At 49.2% G+C, this 24,483-nt stretch overlaps 1 protein-coding gene across 11 annotated transcripts in view; it reads left to right on the top strand.

The window, feature by feature from the left end:
• The window catches only part of DENND1A (DENN domain containing 1A), a 555,776-nt gene that overhangs the window by 341,871 nt on the left and 189,422 nt on the right, over nt 1-24,483 (top strand). For all 11 annotated transcript variants that reach the window (XM_089302416.1, XM_070056536.2, XM_070056525.2 and 8 more), the window contains one exon: nt 9,810-9,855. In XM_089302416.1, the coding sequence (XP_089158542.1) occupies nt 9,810-9,855 (46 nt within the window). The remainder of the gene's footprint in view (nt 1-9,809; nt 9,856-24,483) is intronic.

Below are 24,483 nucleotides of genomic sequence, written 5' to 3'. Positions count from 1 at the left end.
CCCAAGGACCTGGGACGTCCTCCACTGCCTTTCCAGGTGCATTAGCAGGAAGCTGCATTGGAAATACATCCTTTATTGTTGTCAATAAGATAATATATTCTTGTTATAAAATATTTTTAGCCCTTCAAAAGAATGTATATGGAGCCAGCACTGTGGCAACGCCAGTAAAGCTGTCGCCTGCAGTGCCGGCATCCCATATGGGCACTGTTTCGAGTCCCAGCTACACCACTTCAGATCCAGCTCTCTGCTATGGCCTGGGAAAGCAGTAGAAGACGGCCCAAGTGCTTGGGCCCTGCACCCCATGGGAGACCAGGAAAAGCACCTGGCTCCTGGCTCCTGCCATCGGATCAGCGCAGCGCGCCGGCCGCAGCGGCCATTGGAGGGTGAACCAACGGCAAAGGAAGACCTTTCTCTCTGTCTCTCTCTCTCACTGTCCACTCTGCCTATCAAAAAAAAAAAAAATTAAAAAAAAAAAGGCTTTTCTGGGCTCAGAGCTCTGGAAGGCAGGGGCATGGCATCCGCATCTGTTCAGCTTCTGGTGAGGGCCTCATGGTGGAAAGGCAAGTGCAGCAGAGAGGTCTCCTCGCCAGAAAGGAAGTGAGAGAGGGAACTGATGAGTCCCGGAAGGTGGCAGGAATCTCTTCACGAGGGCTCCGCCACCATGACCCAAACACCTCCTGCAGGGCCCCACTTCCTGACACTGCGCCATTGAGGAAGTCAGGCTCAACGTGAGTTTTTGTGGGAACAAGCCATATTTGAATGATAGGCCAGGGCTAAAGGGGGCACAGTGTGCCTTTCACGTGAGAGTGACCCACCTGCACCTGGGGGACTCTCCTGCCCACAGCCTACCCACCCACATGATCTCCACTCTTGACTACTCCATCTGCACCCCAGCCTCTGCACCTGCCCTGCCTGTCCCACCTTCCTAATGTCCACACTGCTGCTGGAGATGGGAGGGGGCAGCAGCCAGCTCCGAGGGGCTTAGCTGGCCCTGACTTCCGCCCAAACCCTGGCCTGGTTTTCCGTTTCTTGTGACACATTCTTTATGTAATTCTGTGCTCCTCCCAGACCTGGAAGTGTGCTTGAATCCAACACTTAGGAAACTGGGCCTCCTGAGGCGCAGTGTAGTGTGGTCGCTGCATCCAAGTTGTCTTGCTATCAGTCCCCATAAGGCAGGAGCCATGGACCATGCAACAGCAGGGTCCCAGGGTGCTTCAGCAGCAGAGCAAGTCCCTGCGGGGCAGGGTCCATGTCCCTGGCCCTCTCGGTTGTTGGCACCGGGAAATGACGTGAAACAGCAGCACAGTATTAGGATGTCTGTGATCTCACAGCAAGCGTGGCCTTGTCTTCCCCGCAAGCGTTTGAAACCCTGAGCACCTGGGAGAACAAGGTATTCCATGCCCTGCATCTTGCTTATGGAATATTGTAGTCCTGGGAAAACAATATCATCATTTGCATTAATCTATCTTATTCTCTTCATTTATTTCTCCATAAACTTCTTTCCCTTCTCACTTCTTTGGTACCTCACGTCTTCCTGCACTTTTACCTGTGTGTCGGGCTGCTGGTGGCTCCCAGCCTGAGACTGGCCCTGTGCAGCTGCCTCTGGCCGTGACGGTTCTCAGCGAGGCCTCTGCGGCAGCCGAGGGCCCTGTCTGCTGACCTCTGCTCTGTGACTAACGTCTCCTGCTGCAGTGGTCTTAGCCTGGGACCCCTTCCTGACGTTTCCTGAGACGTCTCCTTCCGGTAGACTGAAGTGGCACAAAGGGCAGGCTCCTGCAGGCCCAGGTTTCCATCCAGGCATTACCTTAGTAGTGTGTGTGTGCATTTCACGTGGGTCCCGTGGCTTGGAGCTCTAGAAGACATCGCCACTACCCTCACCCCCGGGATGCTGCACAGCCACAATCAGAGGGCGTCGTCCTCCCTCTTGCACTGGTTGGTGCCAGTGATAAGCGTGTGTCTCGTGTTAGCAGACCTCTGCAGGCCGAATCCCTGCTCACGGTGAGCTTACCGCCACCGTCAGAGGCCCGGTGCTCTGACTACCAGACTCGCAAAGGGCGGCGCAGCAGCCCCCGCCTCCTCTCCTGCCGCCCCACCCCCCACCCCCGGTGCATCCTCATCACGATGTGGCTGCTGAATCAGGGAAGACTAGAAGTGGAGACCGGAATTGAGGCTAAGTACCTTTCCTCCCTGGAAGAGCTGGTCTAACTCATGGCGTTCACGCAGGCTCTGCTTTTCAAGGCGTGTTTGCTGCCTCCCGCCAGCTCTGCCCTTGATGAAGTCGTGACCCCTCTGGAGCCCTGGGTCCCTCTCTGAATTCTGGAGCTCAGCCTTCTGGGTTGCAGCGGAGATGAAATGAGGTGATCTCAGCCCTCCCGTGCTGAACCCCACAGCACCCTGGGAGTCTCTGCCTGTCCAGTCCTTCACCTGCTGGGTCAGCTGCTGCCTGTGGGCTTCCAGTAGGCAAAGCCCACATCTGTTTCCCTGCCCTTTCCCCTGGTGCTGTGCCTGCCACGTATTTGCTGAGTGGCCACGTGGAAAACACTAAGCCCACAGTGATGCAGCAGGAGACGGTGGTTTTCTCTTTTTCCACTCTTCTGGAGCCTCCATAAAGTTTATTTTTCTCCTGTGGACACACCACACACTGCCCTAACGATCTTATTTCCCTCACTGGGTTGGCAGCCAGGAGTGCTTAGAGCCAAACTTGCAGGCATCATAGTATGAAGTGAAATTCTAACCTCACTGCGGCTTCCATCTTTTCCCCATTTGCCCCTATTTCTTCTACTTTTGTTACTGTATGGAGCATATTTCAAAAAATTGCCTTAAAATTTGTTCAGAATAACAACAAAAAAAGTGTCAGTCCCAGCTGGTAACATAAATAAGGCTATGATTGTCTTACTCTGTGAGTCCATTTGTTATTGTATTTTTGAGCTATAATTATCAAGTAACTTTCAACTGGCTGTAGAATGCTGATTGGTGTTAAGTAAGTGTAGAGCAAGAGACCCTGAAGTGGAAGTACTTGGGCTATAATCACTATAAACAGGGTGGCCATGGGCAAGTTCCTGATAGGACCTTTAAAAAAAAAGTATTTGAAAGGCAGAGTTACAGAGAAGGAGAGGTCTTCCATCTGCTGGTTCACTCCCCAAATGGCCACAACTGGCAGGGCTAAGCCATACTGAAGCCAGGAGCTTTTTCCGGGTCTCTCACGTGGGTGCAGGGGCCCAAGCACTTGGGCCACCTTCCACTGCTTTCCCAGGCATATTAGCAGGGAGCTAGATCAGAAGTGGAGCAGCTGGGATTTTAACTGGTGCCCATATGGGATGCCAGCATTGCAGGTGTCAGCTTTATCCACTATGTCACAACACTGGCCCCAGGACCTTTTTTATTCTAGAAAATAAGTTGGATTGTATTAGAGAAGATAATTAGATCCTCCCACACAGCCCTTGATAAATGGGCTTAGTAGCTAGTGGCTCGGCTGTCTGTATTCTTCCTGCCCTGCACATGACTGGGGGAGGGGGGAGGGGTAGGCGCAGAAACACTGTGACCAGAGTGCGTGCTTACGAGAGCCATTCAAAGCAACACCTGCTTAATGCTGAGTGGGTAACCCAAGCAGGAGCTCCTCCAAAGAGTGGCATGAGCAACCCCTGAGTGACCTGAGAAGCACCTAGCACAGACTTTGAGGAAGAATGGATTTGAGGCCTACAGGGACAGCATGAGACTAAGCCTCAGATGAAGGGTGGGAGGGGGGGAGGGGCACTCAGAATGTGGCAAGTCTGCAGGCCCAGTCCTCTGGGAGCTGTGTGAATGCTGATCTCCTGGGAAACAGTGAGGTGGTTTTTTGGGTTTTGGTTTTGGTTTTGGTTTTTAAGATTTGTTTATTTACTTGAGGGGCAGAGTTACAGAGAGAGAGAGAGGTCTTCCATCCTCTGGTTCACTCCCCAAATGGCAGCAATGGCCAGAGCTGGGCCAATGCGAAGCTAGGAGCCAGGAGCTTTTAACACGTCTCCTACCTGGGTGCAAGGGGCCCAAGCACTTGGGCCATCCTCCACTGCTTTCCCAGGCCATCAGCAGGGTGCTGGGATGGGAACCGACGTCCTTATAGGACGCGGCCACTGGCAGAGGCTTAACCTACTACGCCGCAGTGCCCGCCCTGAGCTCGTTTTATCTCAGGATATTGGAGCTGGGTTCCAGCCCCAGTTCTGCTGCTTAGCAGCAGCGTGACTTCAGATGAGTCCCCTAACTTCCCCAAGCTCCATTTCTTCTTCAGGGAAATGATGATACCAACACTACCTCCCTGGTCTCTTGTCCCGAGGACCCAATGAGAAGATGCCTGGAAACCCCACCCACCCAGCACTGGCTCATGGTGAAGGCGCGGTCAGCGCTGGCTGCTCTTACCAGCCCTGTGCAGCATCAGCCCTTCTGTTAGCCCTTCTGATAGCCCACAGGGCGTCTGTCTGGTCGCGCTCAGACCCAAACCATGGCTGTTTGTGTTCTCTGAGACGTGTTGTATGGTCTTTGTTCTGGTTCCTTCTCCTGTTCTTTTGTCCAGACCTTGTTATGAGCAGAATGAAAACATAAGACAAGCTGCATTTATGCTTTTGGTTCTTTTCAAACACGAGAAAGAGGTAAAGAACGCAAATGAGTAAGACCCCTTCCAGGGTTTTCCTTTCCCTGGAAGGGAGCAGCGAAGCGAGGAAGGTCTTGTGGGATCCCTGTGGCTGACGGGGTATTTGGTTAGGAACGTGGCGCGCCTGGGCCTTGGAGAGGTAAGCTGCGTACCGCAGTGTGCAGACCGCCACGTTAGCTCTGCTTTTACGTGGGGCACAGAAGGAACAGCAGTGGCCTGTGCAGATCCCTGGGCTGCCCTATGCTGTGTTCCTTGCTGATGTCAAGGAGGTGTTGCCCACCCGGGGCTGGGCGCGCCCTCGGGAAGCTGTATTTGATGTCTGTGAGCAGCCGGTGTCCCGTTCTTTCACCTGACTCATTTCCAATTAGTTGCAGCTCACCTCAGGGGAACGTAATTAAGAGGGCTGTCGTTATCCAGGGGAAAGGAATTAAGCAAATTGTGCAAGTGCAGAAATAATGAAGAGGGACTGCAGGACCATTGCTAAGTCCCCAGTATCCATATTCACGCCTGTTCTCACCACAGGCCTGGAGCCCGTGAGGGGCCGGGGGTGGGAGGATGGCAGGGAGCCCTCTGGAGGTGTGTCGCCTCTCCTCTCCCTTTGGCTCAGTACTGGATGTGTGCACTGTGTGATGCCGTTGGCTAAGCTTGGGTGCTGAGTCCCACGGCCCCAGGTTTGCACTACGGCCTCCCACCTTACTAACTGTGTGAGCTGGGGCAAGTTACTCCATCCCGAGCCTGCTTCCTAACCTGCAAATCCGGATGCTGGCACCACCTTGCAGAGTTAACCTTGAGAATTATGTCTGCTGCATAGAAGTGACTTGGGAGTTGGGGCAGGCTACGTTACAGCTGTTCAGTAAATATTAGCTGCTTATCCCCTCAGGAGGATTCAAACTAAATAGACCTTTCAGGTAGGGGTCATGGTGTTGTCACTGCCTGGACACCAGTAGCAGAACCCTTTTCCTTTGCAGGAGAGAGGGTAGCAAGAGTGGCTTTTATTCTCCCAGGATGGAACTGATGAGCTCAGGCCGTAATTCCAAGGGAGAAAAGGCCTGGTACGGTACGCCCTGGTCTGCCGTTCAGACAGACAGCGGCACCCTCAACTGCCTGCTGCCAGGCAGCAGCAACAGTTGACGGCCTGCCAGCACGTGCATGTGGTCATGGCTGTTCCTGTTATCATGACTTTAATTGAATTATGTGTATCGTGGCTCTGCGCGTGTTGTGTTTCACTGCCGTGTAAAATGTCTCAAAATTGCACTGTGATGCAGCCTTGAAATGGAAAGTCAGTGGTGAGTGCTGAAAGGCACCGGGGAGAGAAAGCAGGGCGCCCGCTGACTCAGTGAGGCAAGTATTTGTACTCATATCTTCCTAGAAAAACGTCAGACACGTTCTTTCTCAAACCTAAACAGGAAGAGAGCTTCAAGTAGACGAATTTTTGTTTTGTTTTGTTCTTGATTTGCCTATGGGAAAGCATGGACGCTGATGACTCTGAGTCAGAAGATGATTCAGATGAGTTGGATTTCAGAGGCAAAGGAGATTTTCAGGAATAGCTTGCCCGGTTTATTTTCGCCATGTTCTTTTTAACGTTATGCCCAAGAACATGGTTTTCAGTTTGCCATTCTAAGTGACCTGACAGCCGTGAACCATTGCCCCTTGGTAGTCTCTCCGCTCTTGGTAGAACCTTAAAGAAGAAAGGCGCCCTCCTGAGGACAGTGATGGGCAGCCCTGCTGCACTCTGGGAGCAGGAAGGACAGAGAGTGCCCTGGGGAGTCTTGGGCACCCTCACCAAAGGCTGCCAGGTCTCCTTCAGAGCCAAGGCTGGGACAAGAAGCTGTACCACGTGCCGCTCCTGTGCTGGGCACCTCCTAAGTTGTTTCTGGTTTTTGCAATATTCCCGAAAGATTTCTGCTGGGGCCCTTTTAGAAAGCACTGTCAGGAAATTGAAAAGATATAAAGCCTAGTCCTACCCTTTGGCTTAGTCATTCGCTGTCTGGGAATTCCTGTTCATTTTCATTACAATGGTACCTTATAGTAGCAAGTGTCTCACTCTAGGTATAGAATTCAATAAATGATGGTAAACCCATTCTTGGTGGGGTAGGTGACTTCTTTAAAATAATAATCACCAAGATTGTAGAACCAAGGAAATGTTAACATAGCCAGTGGGGAAACTCTATCTAAAACGCGAGCACTCTCAAACATAGACTTGCTAAAGTGGGCCAATATTAGAAAGGAATAATGCAAGAATAGAAATAGTTGTGTTAAGATGATGTAATCATGGGTAGGTGGTTTTTTTTTGTTGTTGTTTTTTACCCAAAATTTCTTTTTATGAGAAAAAGGCAAAGAAAAGAGGTTTCCAAGAAAATGAGTCAGCCGCTGCAGTAATTACTGAGGCATATTGAGAATGGGCATTGTTTTCCACACACCTAGAATTACGCAGGTGCATTCTTGCCACATTGAAACCTTATGGAGTCTCTGGGTTTCTTTTTCTTCCCTCCCTCCCTGCACTTGAAATTTGTAATTATATATTTGCAGAGCAAAAATGCAGTAGATCCAGGGAATTACTGGAAGCTTTGTAAGCTAATGATGACAGTGTAAAAGGTATTTGTCCAAATGTGCATTCATACCAAACACAGAGCTGCTGTGATTCGAGAATAAATGTGTTTTAAATATTTTCTAAATACAGAGCCATTGCCGTCCTAACAATGCTAGGCTAAGAAACTGCGTTTCTATGATAGGCCATAATTACTCTTTGGAAAATTATTGGGCTTTAAAAACCATGCCTATTGAAAGATTCCTGAAGAGCAAGGCCCACTTTGTCCTTTCTTGTATACACAGTCCCTTGTATAAGACTCTGTTCTCCTCTCTTTCAGGGTTTCATTGATTTTTATTGCAGGACAAAAGGGCATGGCATTAAAACCTACATATTTAAAATTCTAGAAAATATTTCTTTTTCAGATAAAAACCTGTGGTTACATTATACTGAGCGCTTTTGCCATAGTTTTTTCTTTCCACCTTTCTCTCATGTTGAGGGTTTTTTTTTTCTTTATGTTAACTCATTGAATTTGAGTTCTGAAATCCTAATGAAAACTCAAGTTTGCTGATCAATTACATGTCGAAGCATGAGAGCTGGAAAAGCGAAGATTTAGTTAAATGTTGGGGATTTTAGCTCTTCCCCCTTCTGTGTGTTAGACTGAGCTGAGCACGGTAATAAGTGGCCATTTTTCCTGGAACTCTGCACTCTTCCTGCTTCCTTTCATTCCATCAGGCGAGGTTCCACCAGATGAGACATTTGCAGTCTTAAGACTTCCTGCCGGGGTTCAGACTTTGTATTTTTGACATTGAAGCTGTCGTGTTCCTGAAGCAACTTAATTAGAAACACATTCATTCCAGTGGACACTGGGAAAAGCGGGGACAGCAGAGACAGGCACACTGGGAAGTTGGAGCATTTGTGGAGCTGGCAGCTAAACTAATGGTTTACAGTTTAAGGGAGAAAAAATATTGCAAGGCATGTTCTTGCCCCTGGAAGCAAAGAGAAGCTGAATGTGAACAACAAATACCTTTACAAAAAAACAAAACAAAACAAAAAGGGCGGGGGTGGGGTGGGGTGGGGGAGAGGAGTGGAGGGAGACAACAAAAGAAGAGAAAAGACGGCTCCACTGGCTCTGCAGTTGTGTGCACAGTTCTTTCTTTAGCCGTTATCAAATGCGGGCGTCTCTGGGAAGAATACTTCCCAAACCAGGCTGCTAATCTTCAAGTCTGTTCTGCAGGCGCCCAAGGTATCTTACCACTGGGATCTGTAGCAAGTAGGACAGTTTATATTCTGAGGGAGCACTTTTGCTTGAAGAATTTCATTTGCTGAATGGTCAGTGAGGGAATTGTGTCTTTCCTTGTTGCTAAATGCTTGAGTCATTTTAAAATGGGCATCTGATGTTTTACAGCCTCTATCACCTACACTCCTTAGTATCGCCCTGGGGGCAAATCCCGCCTTGTGTCCCCACCCCCACCCCCAGAGAGCCCTCTCCACCCTCCCGCATCCCCTCCAGCTGTCCCAGAGCACAAGTGCCTGGCCAACCCCCAGCGACTCTCCTCTAGGTGCGTCAGCCACCCTCTGCACATTTCAGGGAACGCGCCACGTGCTGCAGAGATAGATGCAGAAGCTGCCGATTGCTCCCTTCCACTCTGCTCCCGGGCTCCCCTTCCCTATCCGTGCAGGGAGCCCGGGAATTTTAGGCTCAGGGTCCCGAAGCGGGTGTGGCAGGTGGAAGAAATGCCTGCTCTGGACGCAGAGTGCTCTTTTACCGCTTCCCTTGGTTTGGGGCCTCACTGGGGCCAGTGATTTGACCTCTCTGTGTCCCCCTCTGTAGAATGGGGGTGCGGCCTACCGTGTCACACAGAGAAGAAAAGATGAGCTGACTTCCTTGTCGCAGTGCCTAGCACATTTCACTAGCAAGCAGCGTTATCCTTGATGTTGCGTGCACTCGCGTACACAGACTGCTGAAACCAGAGGAAGGGCCGGTCCATCAGAACGCCCTGGTCTGAAAGCCGCTGGAGTTGGACGGTCACCAGCTGTTCCACCAGCACCTTAGGGAACCCGTTGCCCTGTGGACAGGGCGGCTGGAGGAGGCTTTGTCAGAGGGAGGCGTGCATGCAGCTCTCCAGATACTTGGTCTCATCAGAAGGCACCCTTAGAACATGTCCCCGATAGCATAAGGCAACAGCAGGCAGACACCCATTCTCCCCGGAGACGTGTGAAGCCCTCACTCACCCTCAGCTGCTTTTTCTGTGCCAATTGTGGCAAGAATGATTTCTGTTTGTAGCAAGACTGTACAAATCATTTGTATTTTTGCAGATAACATATATCCCTCCATCCTAATAACAGTGTGCTGGTTCCATCCCAGTCTCCCATTTTAAAGACGAGGCAGCTGAGGCTGTGCCATCGCAGAGCCGCCATTTAGGGACCGACACTGGGGCCGAAGCTCTTGCCGTCAGCCATGCCCACATTTTTAAATTCTTGTGAAGTTTCTAGGCTTGGGAACAAAATGTCATATTAGGATTTTTGTTGTGAAAGGAAATGTAACTGTGCATACGTTTATTAAAACAGTTTCTCTCCAAATAGTGAACCATCTGTAATTTTCTGGTGGAAGCAACAGACATTAAAGCAGCTGTGTGTCTCTGTTTCTCTTCACAGCGCTCCCATGCCCTACCTCATAGGAATCCATTTAAGTTTAATGGAGGTAAGTCGCCTTTCCTCCCTGGCTCGCTTGACGGGGTGGGGGGTGGGGGGTGTTGGGCTCTGTGGCAGTGGAAAGACACGGTCGCAGGATTCATGGCTCTGCACACGGGAGCATGTGGGAGCAGCAGCTCCCTTGCAGCCTCCCCCCAGGTGCTCAGAGCCAAGAGTGCCTTAGACCCGTTCCCCTGGGCTCTTGTTCCCAGGGTTTCCCACTGTGCTTGGAGTTTGTCAGGCTCCATGGGTGAGGCAGCCAGGGTCAGGGAGGCGGAGGAGAGGGTTCTTCCAGGGTATGATGAAGAGAAGGGAAACCATTCACTTTCCCTCCTATGTTTTTTTCTCAGTCGCTGTGACTATGTTACATTTATTCATGGTAGGAAACATGATATAAACCTCATATAGAAGCATGAAGAAGAAAATTAAAAGCCTCCACGCTACCATTATTCCAGATTGAATCACTGTTAGCATTTTCCAGGGTTTTTTTCTCCTAGTTTTTATTCTTTGAATCCATATTTTGTGTAAATGTGCGTAATTGATATGTTGTCTTTATTTTCCTTAGCATTATGGCATGGGGGTTGCAATATGTTTTTATCTGCTCCCAGTAATAATTTTTAATTTGCTAACCTGTCATTCCGCTATTTGGATAGATCCCAACTTAACCATTTTCCTCCCGTTGGACACTTAGGTTGTTTATACTTTTTTTTTTCACTATTATAAATAGCATTTCAGCGAACATCTTTATGCATAAGCCTCTATCTGCATTTTGACTTATTTCCTTAGCATAGAATCCTTAAAGTAGAAATGCTTGGTCAAAGCTATGAATCTGATGCCAGATTGCTTTCGGCATGGCTGTACCAATTAGAGAGCAATTCTTTGAAAGGACTTTTCTGTGCTTTTGTTAAGTGCCCTGAGTTTGTGGACGTGGACCCTGAGCCTCTTCCTCCTTGGGAGACAGCTGAGACTTGCACCAGAGCGAGATGGGGTGGGGGTGGGGATTGCTCGGTTTTACACGGGAGGTGAGCTCTCCAGGGAGAATCTACAGCCACAGCCGCCACAGCCGTCTGGGGTGGTGCTTTGCATGTCTTCAAGGAAGTGCTACTTCTCTTCTGTTGCCTTCTTTTCACGTCGACGAGGACCACCTGCTTCTTCACTAACTGTTGCACGCTGTGCTATTGTGCTTACAAAAATGAAACAAGTTGGTTATCGAAAAACCTGTTTGTTTGACATTGAGAATCTTGATCAAAATAGACCACAGAAATCTGCTCAAATTTCTAATTTGACAGGACGGCCATGTGGCTCCTACATTCTGTTAACAGTTCCTCCCTGTCATCACCCAGCCCCAAGCACATACAGTACACAGTTTATGGACTATCTCGGATGATGTATTTAGATCAGATTGAAGAGATTTCTTCTGTGTTTTACCTTTGTTTGTCAAGTTTGGGGATCTATTCAGAGAGCTCCTGTATGGAAAAATTAAAACTAGAAGCAGATACTTTGTAATGGACGTTTTGTGCCAATTGCTGTAGAGTTTGAAATGCAAACTTGAGGAGTATGTGGTCTGCCAGTGTCCACAGTCCCCTCCTGCCTCCAGATGGCTCCGGCACAGCTTCTGCAGCCCCCTTTTGTGTCCCAGTACCGTCGGCCTTCTCCAAGCTTCCCGGCTTGGCCTCCTCTATGTGCCCTCTTGTCATCTCCTTCAAGGCTTTTGGCTTCAGCTATTAAGTCAAGGTTGCCGACTCTTGGCTGTGACTCCCACACCTGTCTGCCTCTCTTCTGAACTTCAGGTTCGTAGTTCCCAGTGCCACTGGAATTTCACCTTGCTGTGCTACGGAAGTCTCACTCAGTCTTCCCCAGTTTATTGTCTGCACACACTCTGAGCCACCCCACTCTGCTTCCGGAGTGCCTGGTCCCTGTAAGTGGCACCCCTGCCTGCAAAGGCACTGACATGGGTCACGCTGAGCGTGGCCGGGTGCCCCGCTTTCTCAGTTCTCACCAAGTCTCTGCAATGCCTCCTATCCTCTTGCCTCCTGACTGCCTTCATTGACACTGATGCTTTCGATAAGCAAAGTGAGGGCCTCTTTTGTTCCATCTGTTGGTGCTGGGTCCCGGGGGTGCAAGATAAGCTTCAGTCCCACGTGGAATGTGTTGCTTTCCGCCTCCGTGCTCTACTATGGGTAGCTGGCCTTCCCGTCTCCCTGGCCTGTGTTCTACACCGGTGCTCTGCTGCTGCCGTGCCTCCTGCCCCATCATGGCAGCCAGTTCTCGTGCTGGGCCTTACACCTGTCTGCATCCCCACCCTCTGCGTGGGCACCCCCTGCCCTCCCCCAGCTCCTCCAAAAGCCCTCCCACTTTGTTGTCATCCACATATGGCTCATCTTGCTCTGAATGATAGCTGTTTGCTTCCCCGTCCGTCTCCGTCATCCCCTGAAGAATGAGTTCCTTTGGCAGGAGGCTGGTACATCATTTGTGGTGGTGTCCCCAGCCCCCGAGCATGGAGCAGGGTGTCCAGCAGGTGGGCTTGTCTGAACGGAAACTTTGCGAGCAGGGCGTTTGGGGAGCTGTAACTGGGAGCCCTCCAGTAGGCAGCTCTGTTTCCCAGTGCCGGCATGTTACTTAAAGATGGGGGAAGTAAATTTTCTACTTGTTTTATAATTGTAACTGATGGGAAGTAAGCTCTTCGGTAGTAAAACGTGTAATCCAACATATGCATAAATCTTGGAACTAGCACTTGAGACAGACCTCTGCACCCAGGTGAACTGGTGCGGGTCTGCTCGGCCTTGCCTCTGAGTAACTTGCCATGAGAAGGTGTAGGAAGCGTTGGCCCAGGTGGGTGTTGAGTGAGGCTGGAGAGGAACCTGCTCCGCTGAACTCTAGTGTAGTCAACACCCAAAGAAAAATAAAAATGGCAGTCGCCCCACTCTTGACACCAACTGAGTCTTTCTTACAAAGCACTGTGCCCTGGGTGAGTTGAGCAGCCATGAACCACCAAATCCTGATCTCCTCATTCAGACTTGAGCTGCCTGCTTGTGCTTTTCTGTTGGTTTCATCTGGTTCTGTGCCCTTCGAGGGAGAGAGCTGATTTCCCGCCCCAGCCCCAACCTGCACAACTTCTTCCAGGCACCACGGGCACACTTGGGAGAGAGCCAGCCTGGGCCCAGGGAAGCTCTCTAAGGAAGGAGCTCGGGAAGGCCCATCTCGCCTGCAACGCTAGTTTTCTTACTGGCAATTCAGCAAAAGGCTTATTTTTGACTGTCTTGTTATTTTTTCTTGAAAGCTATAGGCACCTTATTATGCCTTTGCATATGTGCCAGAATTTTTTAAACTTCAAATGAATGTGGCAGATGTTCATAAAAGTTTAGAAAAAGCTACCATAGGAAGACTTTTTAACCATTTTTATGACACTCAAATTTGTTGCACAGAAAGAACTACAAATTCTAACCTACTGTTCTCATTTGAAAGGAAGGTTTTTTTGGGGAAAGACCTAATTCTAGTCTCCAGGCTAGTACAGGACGCCGTTGCTATTTGCTAGATGGCGGCGGCGTCATTTGAAGAGAGTCCACCTTTCATCTACACAGTGACAAGTTTATGGCTGAGCCTCCTCCTCCTCGCTCCTTCTGCCTTTTTATATCCTCTCATTTAAGCAGTTTGAGGCTAGTGGCAAGTTAGCAGGATGGCCAAGGGTATTGGCATAGACCTAGTTTCTTCTTGGAGAGAATGATCATGTTAGCTGGCAGCTAGGAAATCCCAAAACATGGCCAGATTACACAGTGACTGCTTCCTTTCATTCACGCGCTCTCAATTTAGTTCAGGAGACATTTTTGCACCCCCTGCTCTGTGCCGTGTCTGGCAGCAGGTGCCAGGTCGTGTATAGTAGATGGTGCTTCTCCCGTCTGAAAGACAAAGGCCTTCCTCTACAAGCCTCACAAACAACGCTTTGTGTAGGGATCTCAGAGAGACACAAGGGATGGAGCCAGGAGGTATTTGGTATCCTTGCTGGTGGCAGAATGGTCAGCAAGAAGGAAGGGAGACAGGTGATGATACTGACACAGTTCCAGAGAGGGGATTAGGGAAGCTTCTGGAAGCAGCTCCACCTGTACACCAGGCCATGAAATGTAGCAGTTAGAAGGCGGGCTCTGAATTCTGGCTCTCCTGCCTCCCGCTTATCCGGGATCTTGGGCAAGATGGTTGCCCTCAGAGCCTCTGTTTCCTCACCCGCAAACTGAGAGCAACAACTATGTCCCTTAGAGCTCCCTGGGAGCATGTGTGAGAGAACGCCGTCAGATGCCCAGCACAGCGCGCCGCAGCTCAACAGACGCTCAGCACTCACGGCTGTTTCCATTTCACCAGTGGCCTCAAGCCCTCACATGGTTGAGCTGATGGCTTTGAAATTATGTTGTAGGAACTTTCAAGGGTCCCATGGTCATCATCCTCATTTCCTAGGAAAAGAGTTCCAGCAAAGTTGGCTTGCACCCATCCTCTGTTCTCCTGGTGTGCAATGCAGATGGCACGTGGCAGGGTTGGGAATGACCCTCCCGGAGTGTGTGATGAATATCCTTTCAGATTCCTGCTCAAGTGGCTGGTGCTGTGGCATAATGGGTAAAGTCGCTTGTAGCACCGGCATCCCATTTGGGCACCAGTTGGAGTCCTGGCTTCTCCACTTCGAATCCAGCTCTCTGCTATGGCCTGGAAAAAAGTGGAAGATGGCCAAGTGCTTGGGCCCCTGCACCCACGTGGGAGACCCAGAGAAGCTCCTGGCTTTGGCCTGGCCCAGACACCTAGCCGTGTGGCCATTTGGAGAGTAAACCAGCAGATGGAGGATCTCTCTCTCTCTCTCTCTCTCTCTCTCTCTCTCTCTCTCTTTCTGCCTTTCAAATAAAATAAATCTTTAAAAACAATTCCTGCTCGAGCACTTCCTGGCGCTTGGCCTCTGTGCATCTTCCTGTCCTCATCTGCGAAGTCTGGATGCTGTGTAAGCACAGCGCATTGCTGCGGCGGCCGTTGTCCGGGACACAGCAGATTCCTCCCTGCAGTGATGGTGCCAGAGCCGTGGGTGTGCCGGGCACTGCACTGCAGGAGTTCTGTGTCAGATGGTGATGGTGACATGATCTCTTCTGGGGTTTTCCAGAGCACGTGCACCAAGGAGAGAGTAATTGTGGTGCATGTGGGGTGCCACAGGCTCTGGGGGGAGAGACAGTGGCCCTCGCCTTGAGAGCAGGGGAAGGAGAATGCCTGGACTGGAAGCTAAGAGATGGAGAAGAGTTAGGCAAACCACAGCAACAGGGAATGGCGTCAGCAGCAACTTGAGGCGTAGCCTGCGGGCCTCCCAGGATGTAGGAGCCATTCCATGTCTGATAGCAGCACAGAACTGGAAGGAAGCGGGGAGGGCTGAGGTAGGCAGGCAGGGGCCAGGCCATCCAGGGCCTTGTAAGCTGCATTAAAGAACTCGAACTTTATAGGGCAATGGAGAGCTGTTGGAGGGTGTGAATAGGGGAGGGATATGGTCAGGCCTTCTCCTTCTGGGCCGTTAGAAACAGTGCTTCCATATAAAATGTGTGGAAGCCGCTTAACCCTGTTAATAAAGTAAATTGAGATTTGTAAAGATCAGAGTGATTCTTAAGGAAATGGCACACCAAAACCCCGTGTATAAAACTCAGATGTGTCAGCTTCCGGGCGGTTCCCCTGCTCCCCAAGCTGTGGCTGAGGCGTTTGCAGTGAGTCCTTTCTTTGAGGCTTTAAGAACCACTTTTACTAGATTTCTGTCTTCTCTCAGTTTTCAAGGAACTTTGTGAGTCCTGTTCAGTCTCCATCAAGTTTGAGAGTGTCCATTTAGGTGATAGCCAACCAGTCATTTCAGGAGATGGGACCAAGGAGGTGAGACCCAGGTGCCAACTTGCAAGGCTGCTGGCCAGCTCTGTCACCAGTGCAATTGTGAGAGGCATGTGAGGGGTATGGGGGACGGGCCAGGCTCCCAGCCTTCCTCTCTTTCTTACCGTCACCAATCCAGGGAGGCCTGTCTTTGGGCCACTCAGTACACCATTTGGAGGACAGATCCAGGGGCTAGATCAAAGTTTCCTCTTGTCTGCGGGATCCAGAGGCCACGTGTGTCTGAGTCCACGGTAGGCCTCCATTTTCAATGGTGAAACTGCTGCACAAAATGGCGGGCCCCACTTTTGTAAGGACAAGGAAAGTATCAGTGTGTTAGCACTGTTTTAACTCACTTCTTCTTTTCATTTTCCTCTCAGCATAGAAAGTGTTTGTTTTGTTTTTTTAAAAGATTTATTTATTTGAAAGGTAGAGTTACAGAGAAAGAGAGGGAGATAGAAAGATCTTCCATCTGCTGGTTCACTCCCCAAATGACCACAACAGTCAGAGCTGAACTGAGCTTGGAGCCAGGAGCTTCATCCCACGTGGTGCAGGCTGCCAAACACTTGGGCCATCTTCTCCTGCTTTCTTGGGCACATTAGCAGGGAGCTGGATCAAAAGTGGAGCTGCCGGGACACGAACCAGAGCCCAAATGGGATGCCTGCATTGCAGGCGACAGCTTTACCTGCTATGCTACAATGCAGGCTCCGGAATGTTTCTTTTTAAACAGTTTCCTGGTGAGAGAGAGGCATTTTTCCTGTGTCATTTTGCCTCCTCACAGGACTCCAGCGTGGACAGAAGTAAGGTACAGTTTACATTTGTTTGTACAGTTTACATACATGCAGTGGCACAACTCTGAGTCGCCATCATAGTCAGGTGTATGTGGTGACTTTTCCATGGAGAAACCCCGTGGGAGATTTACTTGTGAACGCTAAGCAATGCTATTCCTGCTTTATAGAAAGGGGATATTTGCATGAGAAATCCCACCTGGTAGTTTCAGTCCCAGGGTCACAGTAAGAACTCTGGCAAGAAAGGGAGGAGGCAGGGAGGACACGCCCAGTGCCAGTCTCTGTGCTGCTGGCTTTCCGTGTCTGGAGCAGGCCTCAGACTCTGTGATGTAGGAGATAGCCACACTGGGAGTGGGGAAGTGAGGCTGAGACAGGTGAAGTCACTTGCATCTAGTCCGTCAGCTCCAGTGACTCCTCCAAGGCCCCGTTCTCAGCTGTAAAATTAGGACAGTATGATCTCTCTCAAAGAGCCGTGCGCCTTAACTGAGACACTGAATATGAAGAGCTTTTTAAAAATATGATACCAAACTTTAGTCTTCATACTAATGGGATTAAATAAGAGGCAAGGGACAGAGCAGGGACACCCTAGAGATCGGTTTATTTTGTAAAGAAAAAGGAACTGGGCAGTAGCTTGGTTTCCTGAGCATGCTGTGTGCTGTCTCGCGCAGCCGTCACATCGAGTCCCTCACACCGGAGGGTTCAGGGTACAGTCACAGGCTGTGCTCCTGACCAAGGCCTCTGGACACGCGCTCTCCCAAGTATGATTCTTAAATGCCTCTTCTCATGATGGAATTAGTTCATATGAAGCAACTTAAGGCTCTAGTATTCACTTTATGCCATCAAAGAGAGCAAGTATTTCTGGCCGAGTTGAGCTTCTTGCGGTCAGTACGCAAGTCAGTGCTTTGTCCTGACTGAAACCTGTCTTGTGAGATGGGCTAGTCTTCTGTTACTGAGGAGAGAGCAAACAAAGCGGGGAGGTAACCCCCAGGGAAATCCCACTAGCCTGTGTGAAGCAATTGTTGATGTTTTTGTTTCTCGATCTTTCTTTTCTCACTTAACCAGTCATCCTATGTGAGCTCCACTTAGCAATGTCAAAGAACTTAAAATGTCTAAGTTGTGACAGAGGGAGGCCTGAATGGGTCTGCCTCTTGTGAGATCTGGGTAAGGGGCAGCATGGGGGAGGCAGGGTGACAGGCTGGGAAGAGCGCTTAGGCTCTGGCTCAACCAGCTCTTTGATTTAAAGACATCAGTTTAACAGGGGGGAAAGGTATGGTTACTGCATCATATGGTTTGATGCTTTGTTCAAACTGGCTAGCCTCTTAGGAAAAATCTGTTGGAAATACTTACAAATATATCATAATCTCAGTGACTGAATGGAAGCCTACTAAGTGCACTTAAAGCTTTGGTGATAGAGTTTCTAAATTGTCACCACTTTGAGAGAGGTGCCCCTGTCTTGAAGATAGGTGCCTTAAGGCGCCTCTTTGAGCCTCAACACTCCACTTGTAACATAAGTAGATTCTCCATTTCATAGGCATTTTCTTTGTTAATGTTTCCATTCTACCTTTATTTATTTTTAAATTTATTTTTTTTATTTGAGAGACACATACACACACACAAACACACACACACACACACACACACACACACACAGCTCCCATCTGCTGGTTCACACCACCAAATGTCTGTAGTAGCCGAATCTGAAGCCAGGAACTCTATCCAGGTCTACCACATGGGTGGCAGGAACTCAATCATTTGAGCCCAGGACCTGCCTTATCAGGAAGCTGGTGTCAGGAGCAGAGCCAGGTACTGGACCAGGCCCTCTGATGTGGGTGCTTGCTCCCACAGGAATTAAGTGAGAAATAATAGTGAGGAATAAGTGAGAAAATGCATGAGTAAGCCTAAGCCAGTGCCTAGCACGTGGCAGTCACCAGATAAATGGAAGCAATATTATATGGGTGTAAAAGTGGAATCTTTTTCCTAAGAAAAAAGCTTAACAGACTCATCTACCTACAGTCGACTCTACCCCATTTCAGCGTCTATTTTTATTTTTTAATGAGTGACTTTTTCTGAGTTGACTTTTGCTTAAAGGCACTTTTAACTGAGCCCAGCCGCAGGAGACTGGTGACTTCTTTTCATAAACTCCTTGCAAGTGATTAGGGGTGGGGCCGTTGGGGGCGCTCAGAGCCCAGCATGATGATTGAAGAGTGGTACCCTTGGCCTAGGCAAATCCCACTTTGAGTCTGGGCACATGTGGTTTTGTTTAACACCATGCTCAGCGACTCTTGGTCCAGGTTTGTGACCATCAGGCATTTGTTGTTGATATGCAAGGTCACCACAGTAGGGGTGTTTGTCAACCAAATTAAACTTCCTCTTAATGACCTAAAGTAATTGATTCAGAAGGCCTTTAAACAGGTCAGGGCAATGTGTGAACAATCCCAAGTCCAGCATTTTCTGCACAAATTAGTGTGTGTTGTTGTGTTGTTTGTTATTTTGCTTTTGTTGGCAAAAATGTGGATGGATCATGAGCTCTTGGGAGCAGCAGTGAGCCTGAGTTTGAATCCCAGCCCCTCAACTGGTCTCGGTGTGGCCTGGGGGAGTCTCTGAGCTTCTGGGGGAGTGTGCCTTCATGTGCCCATTGGCTGGGCAAGGCACCTCCTTAAAGGAAATGCCGTTTACATTAGCAGGCCCTCACTCAGTGGTCCAGATGATTGTTAATAAAATATTTCCAATAGATAGTTGTGTCTCAGAGAGACTGCTTAATAGTTCTGTACAGAGTGCTTGAGCTGTGATGTAGTAACCATGCCCTTTTTTCCTGCAAAACTGATTTCTAAGTAAACTACTCCGTACTACAGTTAAACATCCGCAGAGGGAAACGCGATGAGAAACAGGGTCTGTGTGCTTCTTTTTCTATGTTGTTGGGTTCTTGGCTCATTTCAAGATGAACATTTAATATGGATGCCAATGAGGCCACAAAAGGAGTGGGCTTTTTCTTTCTTTCCTTTTTTTAAGATTTATTTATTTGAAAGGCACAGTTAGAAGTCTTCCATCCACTGATTTATTACCCAAATGGCTGTGACAGCTGGAGCTGGGCCTATCCAAAGCCAGGAGCCAGGAGCTTCATCTAGGTCTCCCACGTGGGTACAGGGACCCAAGTACTTGGGCCATCTGCCATTGCTTTCCCAGCTGCATTAGCAGGGAGCTGGATCAGAAGTGGAGCAGCCCAGATTCAAACTGGTACCCAAATGGGATGCTGGCACTGCAGACAATGGCTTTATTCACTATGCCACAGTACCTGTCTAGGAAAAAGTCCATTGGATTCAGTCTTGGTCTGAATTCTTGGCCTTGCAGCTGAAGCTTGGGGCCACCACCCTGTATTTGTTTTTAGACAGACACAGTGGCTTGGAGATTTCCTTGGGGTTGATCTACAGTGGAATTCAAGTTTTGCCTTGTGGTTGGAGGTTACTAAATCCCACAAATAGGCTTTTGTGCTCTGCCTACTGTCTCCTTCCCCGCATGAACCCAAACACCCGACAGAAGCTACAAGGTGTACCCCAGGGCTGTGCAGGCTGCTGGGTGCTTCCTCAGCAAACCACACTCTGTTCAACCTTGCTGCCTCCAAGTCAATCATTTTGAAAGATCTGTGGGATGAAGTTGTATCTTCCTCCTTCAGTATTTGATTGCAAATATTCTGTGCTGACCGAACGGGTTAAATTATGAAGCTTGATAAGTACATATGCACATTACCCATCCCTAGCTCTAGAAGAAGGAAAAAAAAAAGGGAAAGAAAAAGATAGCTATGATTTTTGGAAGTCATCCCAATTTTTAAAAATAAGAGAATTTGGACATTTTGGCATATGGGGTTTTTTAAATGAAATTTCATGGAACTGAAAACAGTCAATTTTAGGTTTCCAAAAATTGTTTTGATTTTCGTTGGTATAAATTTGCTGCACATGGTTTTGGGGAAGTTCTGAGAGATGCATTTAGGACTTTGGGGTTGATTATTTTTTCTCCAAGGTTTGTGATTGAGTTTTAAAAGGTGCTCTCCCCACCCTCCCCCCACTGTTCACTCATAGTATAAATCGGAAGAGCCCAAAGTTTCATGTCAAGGATGGTTTTTGGTGAGGACATCACCACACATTGCCAAGCAATGGGACTTGGGGCTGAATTATTGAAGCTGATGTCAGCACCGCATGTGACCCTGCCCGGCTACACTGCCTTCCCCACACGAGTGGTTTCGGCCATTGCGTTAGCAGCAGCTGCTGGTGATAAGCATAGGGGAGTCACCTGTGTAGGGTCAGGCTTATTGCACATCAAGGTTCAGCGGTGTCGGAAGAGGGAAGATGCCCAGGAGGGGGCTCCAGGCCACCTGCCGTGTGAGGATCAAAGGGTTGAAAGGTCGGAGGGCACAGCTCCCTTAACCATATCTGTCTGTGCAATAGCTATTTCAGATTGTAAATCTTGGCGATTTCATTAAGTCCTCCTGGCTGCTACTGGGGCATTGAAATAATAAAATTTTATATCTGTTGCTTTCCTGCCTCTGGCAGCCTTGCTGATACGCCCTCTGCAAGATGGGGGCAGCGTCTTTATGAAAACCTTTGCTGGCAGGATGGTAGCAGCCCTAATGAAGCTTCAGATTGGGAAGGTGGCTTCACATGACTGCATCCTTGGAAGTGGTTTTGTTTTGTTCTAAGGAAAAAACAACCAAACAACTTAGCAGCCTTTTGGATTCATGCGGTACCTCTCTTCTGAAAGACAGGCCACTAGAATACTACCCATCGCTACACGCAGAAGTGAGCTTTCTTAGGGCCTGAGAAACAAGGGTCCCTTGTTTGGGGCAGCCCCCAGCAGTGATGCAGGACGTTCTTCCCACCCGGCAAAGCGTTTCTGTGTTTTAGAGACACGTTGGCCAAATATGATTTTCCAGCTATTTTTCCTGGGTCTTAAAGCTGTTATGGACCTTTAGGGCTCCCTGGCTCTAGGGCGAGACAAATCACAGTAATGGCCGTCCCTTTACTGCCCGCATGTTTAAGACCCCCTGTAGTTTGTTTGAAAAGTTAAGAGATTTTCACAGTGAAGGTGCCATTTCTGAAATTTAAAGTGTTCCTTTTCACCGGGAGATAAGTTCGCTCTGATTAAGTCCGTAATTCTCGCTAAGCCACGTTTATGGGGGCAATAAACAATGTTTCAGCGTGCTTGTTAAATTGGGTTTCCAACCTCTCCACTCTTTAAAAATTGACATTTCAAATAAAAGGCAGGTGGAGATGGGAGTTGGGGTTTGCCGTGCTTAGTGAAGAATGAATGATGGCAAGTGGTGGTTGTACGGGAGGAGTGAGGCCCGAGTTTTACGATAAGGTGACCCCAAACCCTGTTGGGACTAGGGAATCAACGTCCCCATATGCTCCCAGTGAAACTTTTAAATTCCACTTTTGTTGTTTCTCATTGAGTGGATGCTATTTTGAATGATGACCAGCTGCGTTACACTCATTATTAAGTTTTCACAGTAAGTGTTCTCTGGTAATGGTGGTCCTGTTTTACAGATGATTGGAATTGAAACACAGAGAGGCTAAGTAACTGGTCCCAAGTCACACAGTTAACAGGACCATGATTTGAACCCAGCTATTGCGTAAAGTGTTTGAGTGTGTTGAGGGTCTGCTGGCTGTTACATGAATGGCTCTCAGATACGCCTGTCCATGAAGGGCCCAAGAGAGATGTGTGATGTGGCCACCAGCCACAGGATCTGCCCAACACCAGCTCTGTGGCTGGAAAGTAGAGGCAGCTACACAAAAAGGAACCAGGCAGTGGGCAGCTCTGTTCCTCTGGGACCCGAGACACGTTCCTTTGCCTCTTGGAGTTTTTATTTATCCTGTAACATGTGCATAGTGCACATTCCATAAGATTGCTCTGAGGACATTGTTTAAGTAATACACATCAAAATAGAGCGTGTGTGCAAGCCCTGCGGTACCTGCAGGTGACAGTGGCAAGTGCGACTACAGTACCTGTGAGCCTAGCAAGGTTCAAACAGTTAAGGGGAAGGTGATCGCACACATGGAGCGATTAGAAAGGACCCCAAAACAAACTTTGCTCAAGGACCACAGTGTCTGCTGGCCACTGTGCTTGGCCTCTGGTTTAGAAACACCCTTGCCACAGGAGCAGGAGTTGTCAGGAAGGTTTTCTGGAAGAGCGGGGTCTGGCAGGGTGGAGTAACGGTGGTGAGCACTTGTGCTTTGCAACACCAGGGCAGGGGTTGACACCCTCCTGTCCTTTTACACGAGGACCCCGGGACTGCTTCTGCAGAGTCCAAGGTGTGCATCAGCTCACCATGCATCCAGGAGAGCAGAGAGCAAGCCAGGCTGGACTGGCAGAGTGGACTCCCAGGACAGTGGGCAGAACCCAGCTCCGTGGGGAGGCCAGCAGTGAGGGCTATAGCAGGAGGCCAAGTGCCTTGCTTGAAGCTGCCCACCTAGCAAGTGAAAATCCAGGACAGCAACCCTGGAACCGGCAGACTCCTGGAGCAAGGTCCCTTCCTCAGCTTTACCCATACCCTACCCACAAAGGGGTCGAGAGTCCCTTGAGTTCAGAGATCATTTCCGGGTGGACCGCGTACCCTTCAGACGTCAAGTTGACGGGAGCAACTGGCCGATGCCTGGTGGACCAGGAGAGGAGCCATTGGAACAGGAGCCCCTCTGCTGACCTGGCTTGAGACTCTCTAGACTTGTTAATGAGACTCAGTGCTTGTGACCTTGTGAGCCAGCCGTGGGTTTGGCCTGACCCGGGAGTGCTTACACCCCTTCCCTCCCCGGCCAAGCTTCTGTTTCTGTTTAAAGCACACTGGGAAATGCCAGCCGTGTTTTCAGGGCTCTTCTGAACTGTCGGACGTAGATTTTTAATTTTGTGGAGCAGGAAGGAGCAAATCAGTGACTCCTGGCCCCAAAGAAAAGCCACCACGTTTATCAACAGCTTGGCAGTTCCGTGACCTTTGGGGCCTGAGGAAGGGGAGGAAAAGTCACTCTCTCCTCTGTGTGTACCCTGGAGAGCCAGGATCTCAGGGGAGAGTGAGAAGTTGAGGATGCCTGAGTGACTGCCTTTGCTCTCCCTGTCTCCTTCCTCTCCTAGGAGGCCACCAGCTCTGGAGCTGTTCTTTGTTACATACTCATCTACATGCGCATGCGTTTGAGCACATTTTATAGAGACTGTATACTGAGAAGAACACTGGCTCGCTTGAGCCCAGATTCCAGTTCTTTCTCAGTGGTGAGAACATGAGCAAATTGTTTCATCTTTAGCCTCAGTTTCCTCATCTGTCAAATGGGTATGAGATTCCACAGGAAACCCTCTCTTCCTGGGGCATTTTAATGGCCTCAGGGCCAGGTGTCAAAGTACTGAGGGCCTTGATTCATCTGATAAGTGCCTAACAGAAGTCTTTCTGTTACTGATTGAAACAGTGTGTCAGGGCAAACACTAGGAGGCATTGAGTAGGACAGAGGCTTTGCTGCGCAACAGGGTTCAGCTCAGCTGTACTTCTCTAGGCCATGTGACTTTGGGCAGATTCTTGTACCCCTGTGACCCTCAGTGTCAGGAGTGGCACGAGGGTCCTGTTAAATGTCCACAGAAAGGGTTGGGCCCCAGAGGAGCCCAGCAGCCAATGGCTCTGATCTTATTGTGTGAAATACCTGGAGTGTAACAGTGTAACAGCTCCTGGCTGGCAGGCAGGCAGCCTCCATGTATGGTTGGCTGTGGTTTGAGTCACTTAGCATATAGTTTGGATTAACATACAATTAAAATGTAATTTTTGTTTTAAATTCAACCCTATTCTGTGCCTTTCATAAATGTTAAAAAAAAAAAAAAAAAACCAAGATGTGGTATTTGAAGGGATGTCCATTGATGTCCATCTCTCACAGAGATGAGCTTGCACTAGACTTTCTTTGAACCCAAGCAGAGCACTTTGTGGGCATGGTAATGGCCTGATGCAGGAGGATGCTGAGTCC

Source organism: Oryctolagus cuniculus, chromosome 1, assembly GCF_051225735.1.
Source record: "Oryctolagus cuniculus isolate XC-2025 breed Fujian yellow rabbit chromosome 1, ASM5122573v1, whole genome shotgun sequence".
NCBI classification, from domain to species: domain Eukaryota; kingdom Metazoa; phylum Chordata; class Mammalia; order Lagomorpha; family Leporidae; genus Oryctolagus; species Oryctolagus cuniculus.
This window is presented reverse-complemented; position numbering and strand designations above follow the sequence as displayed.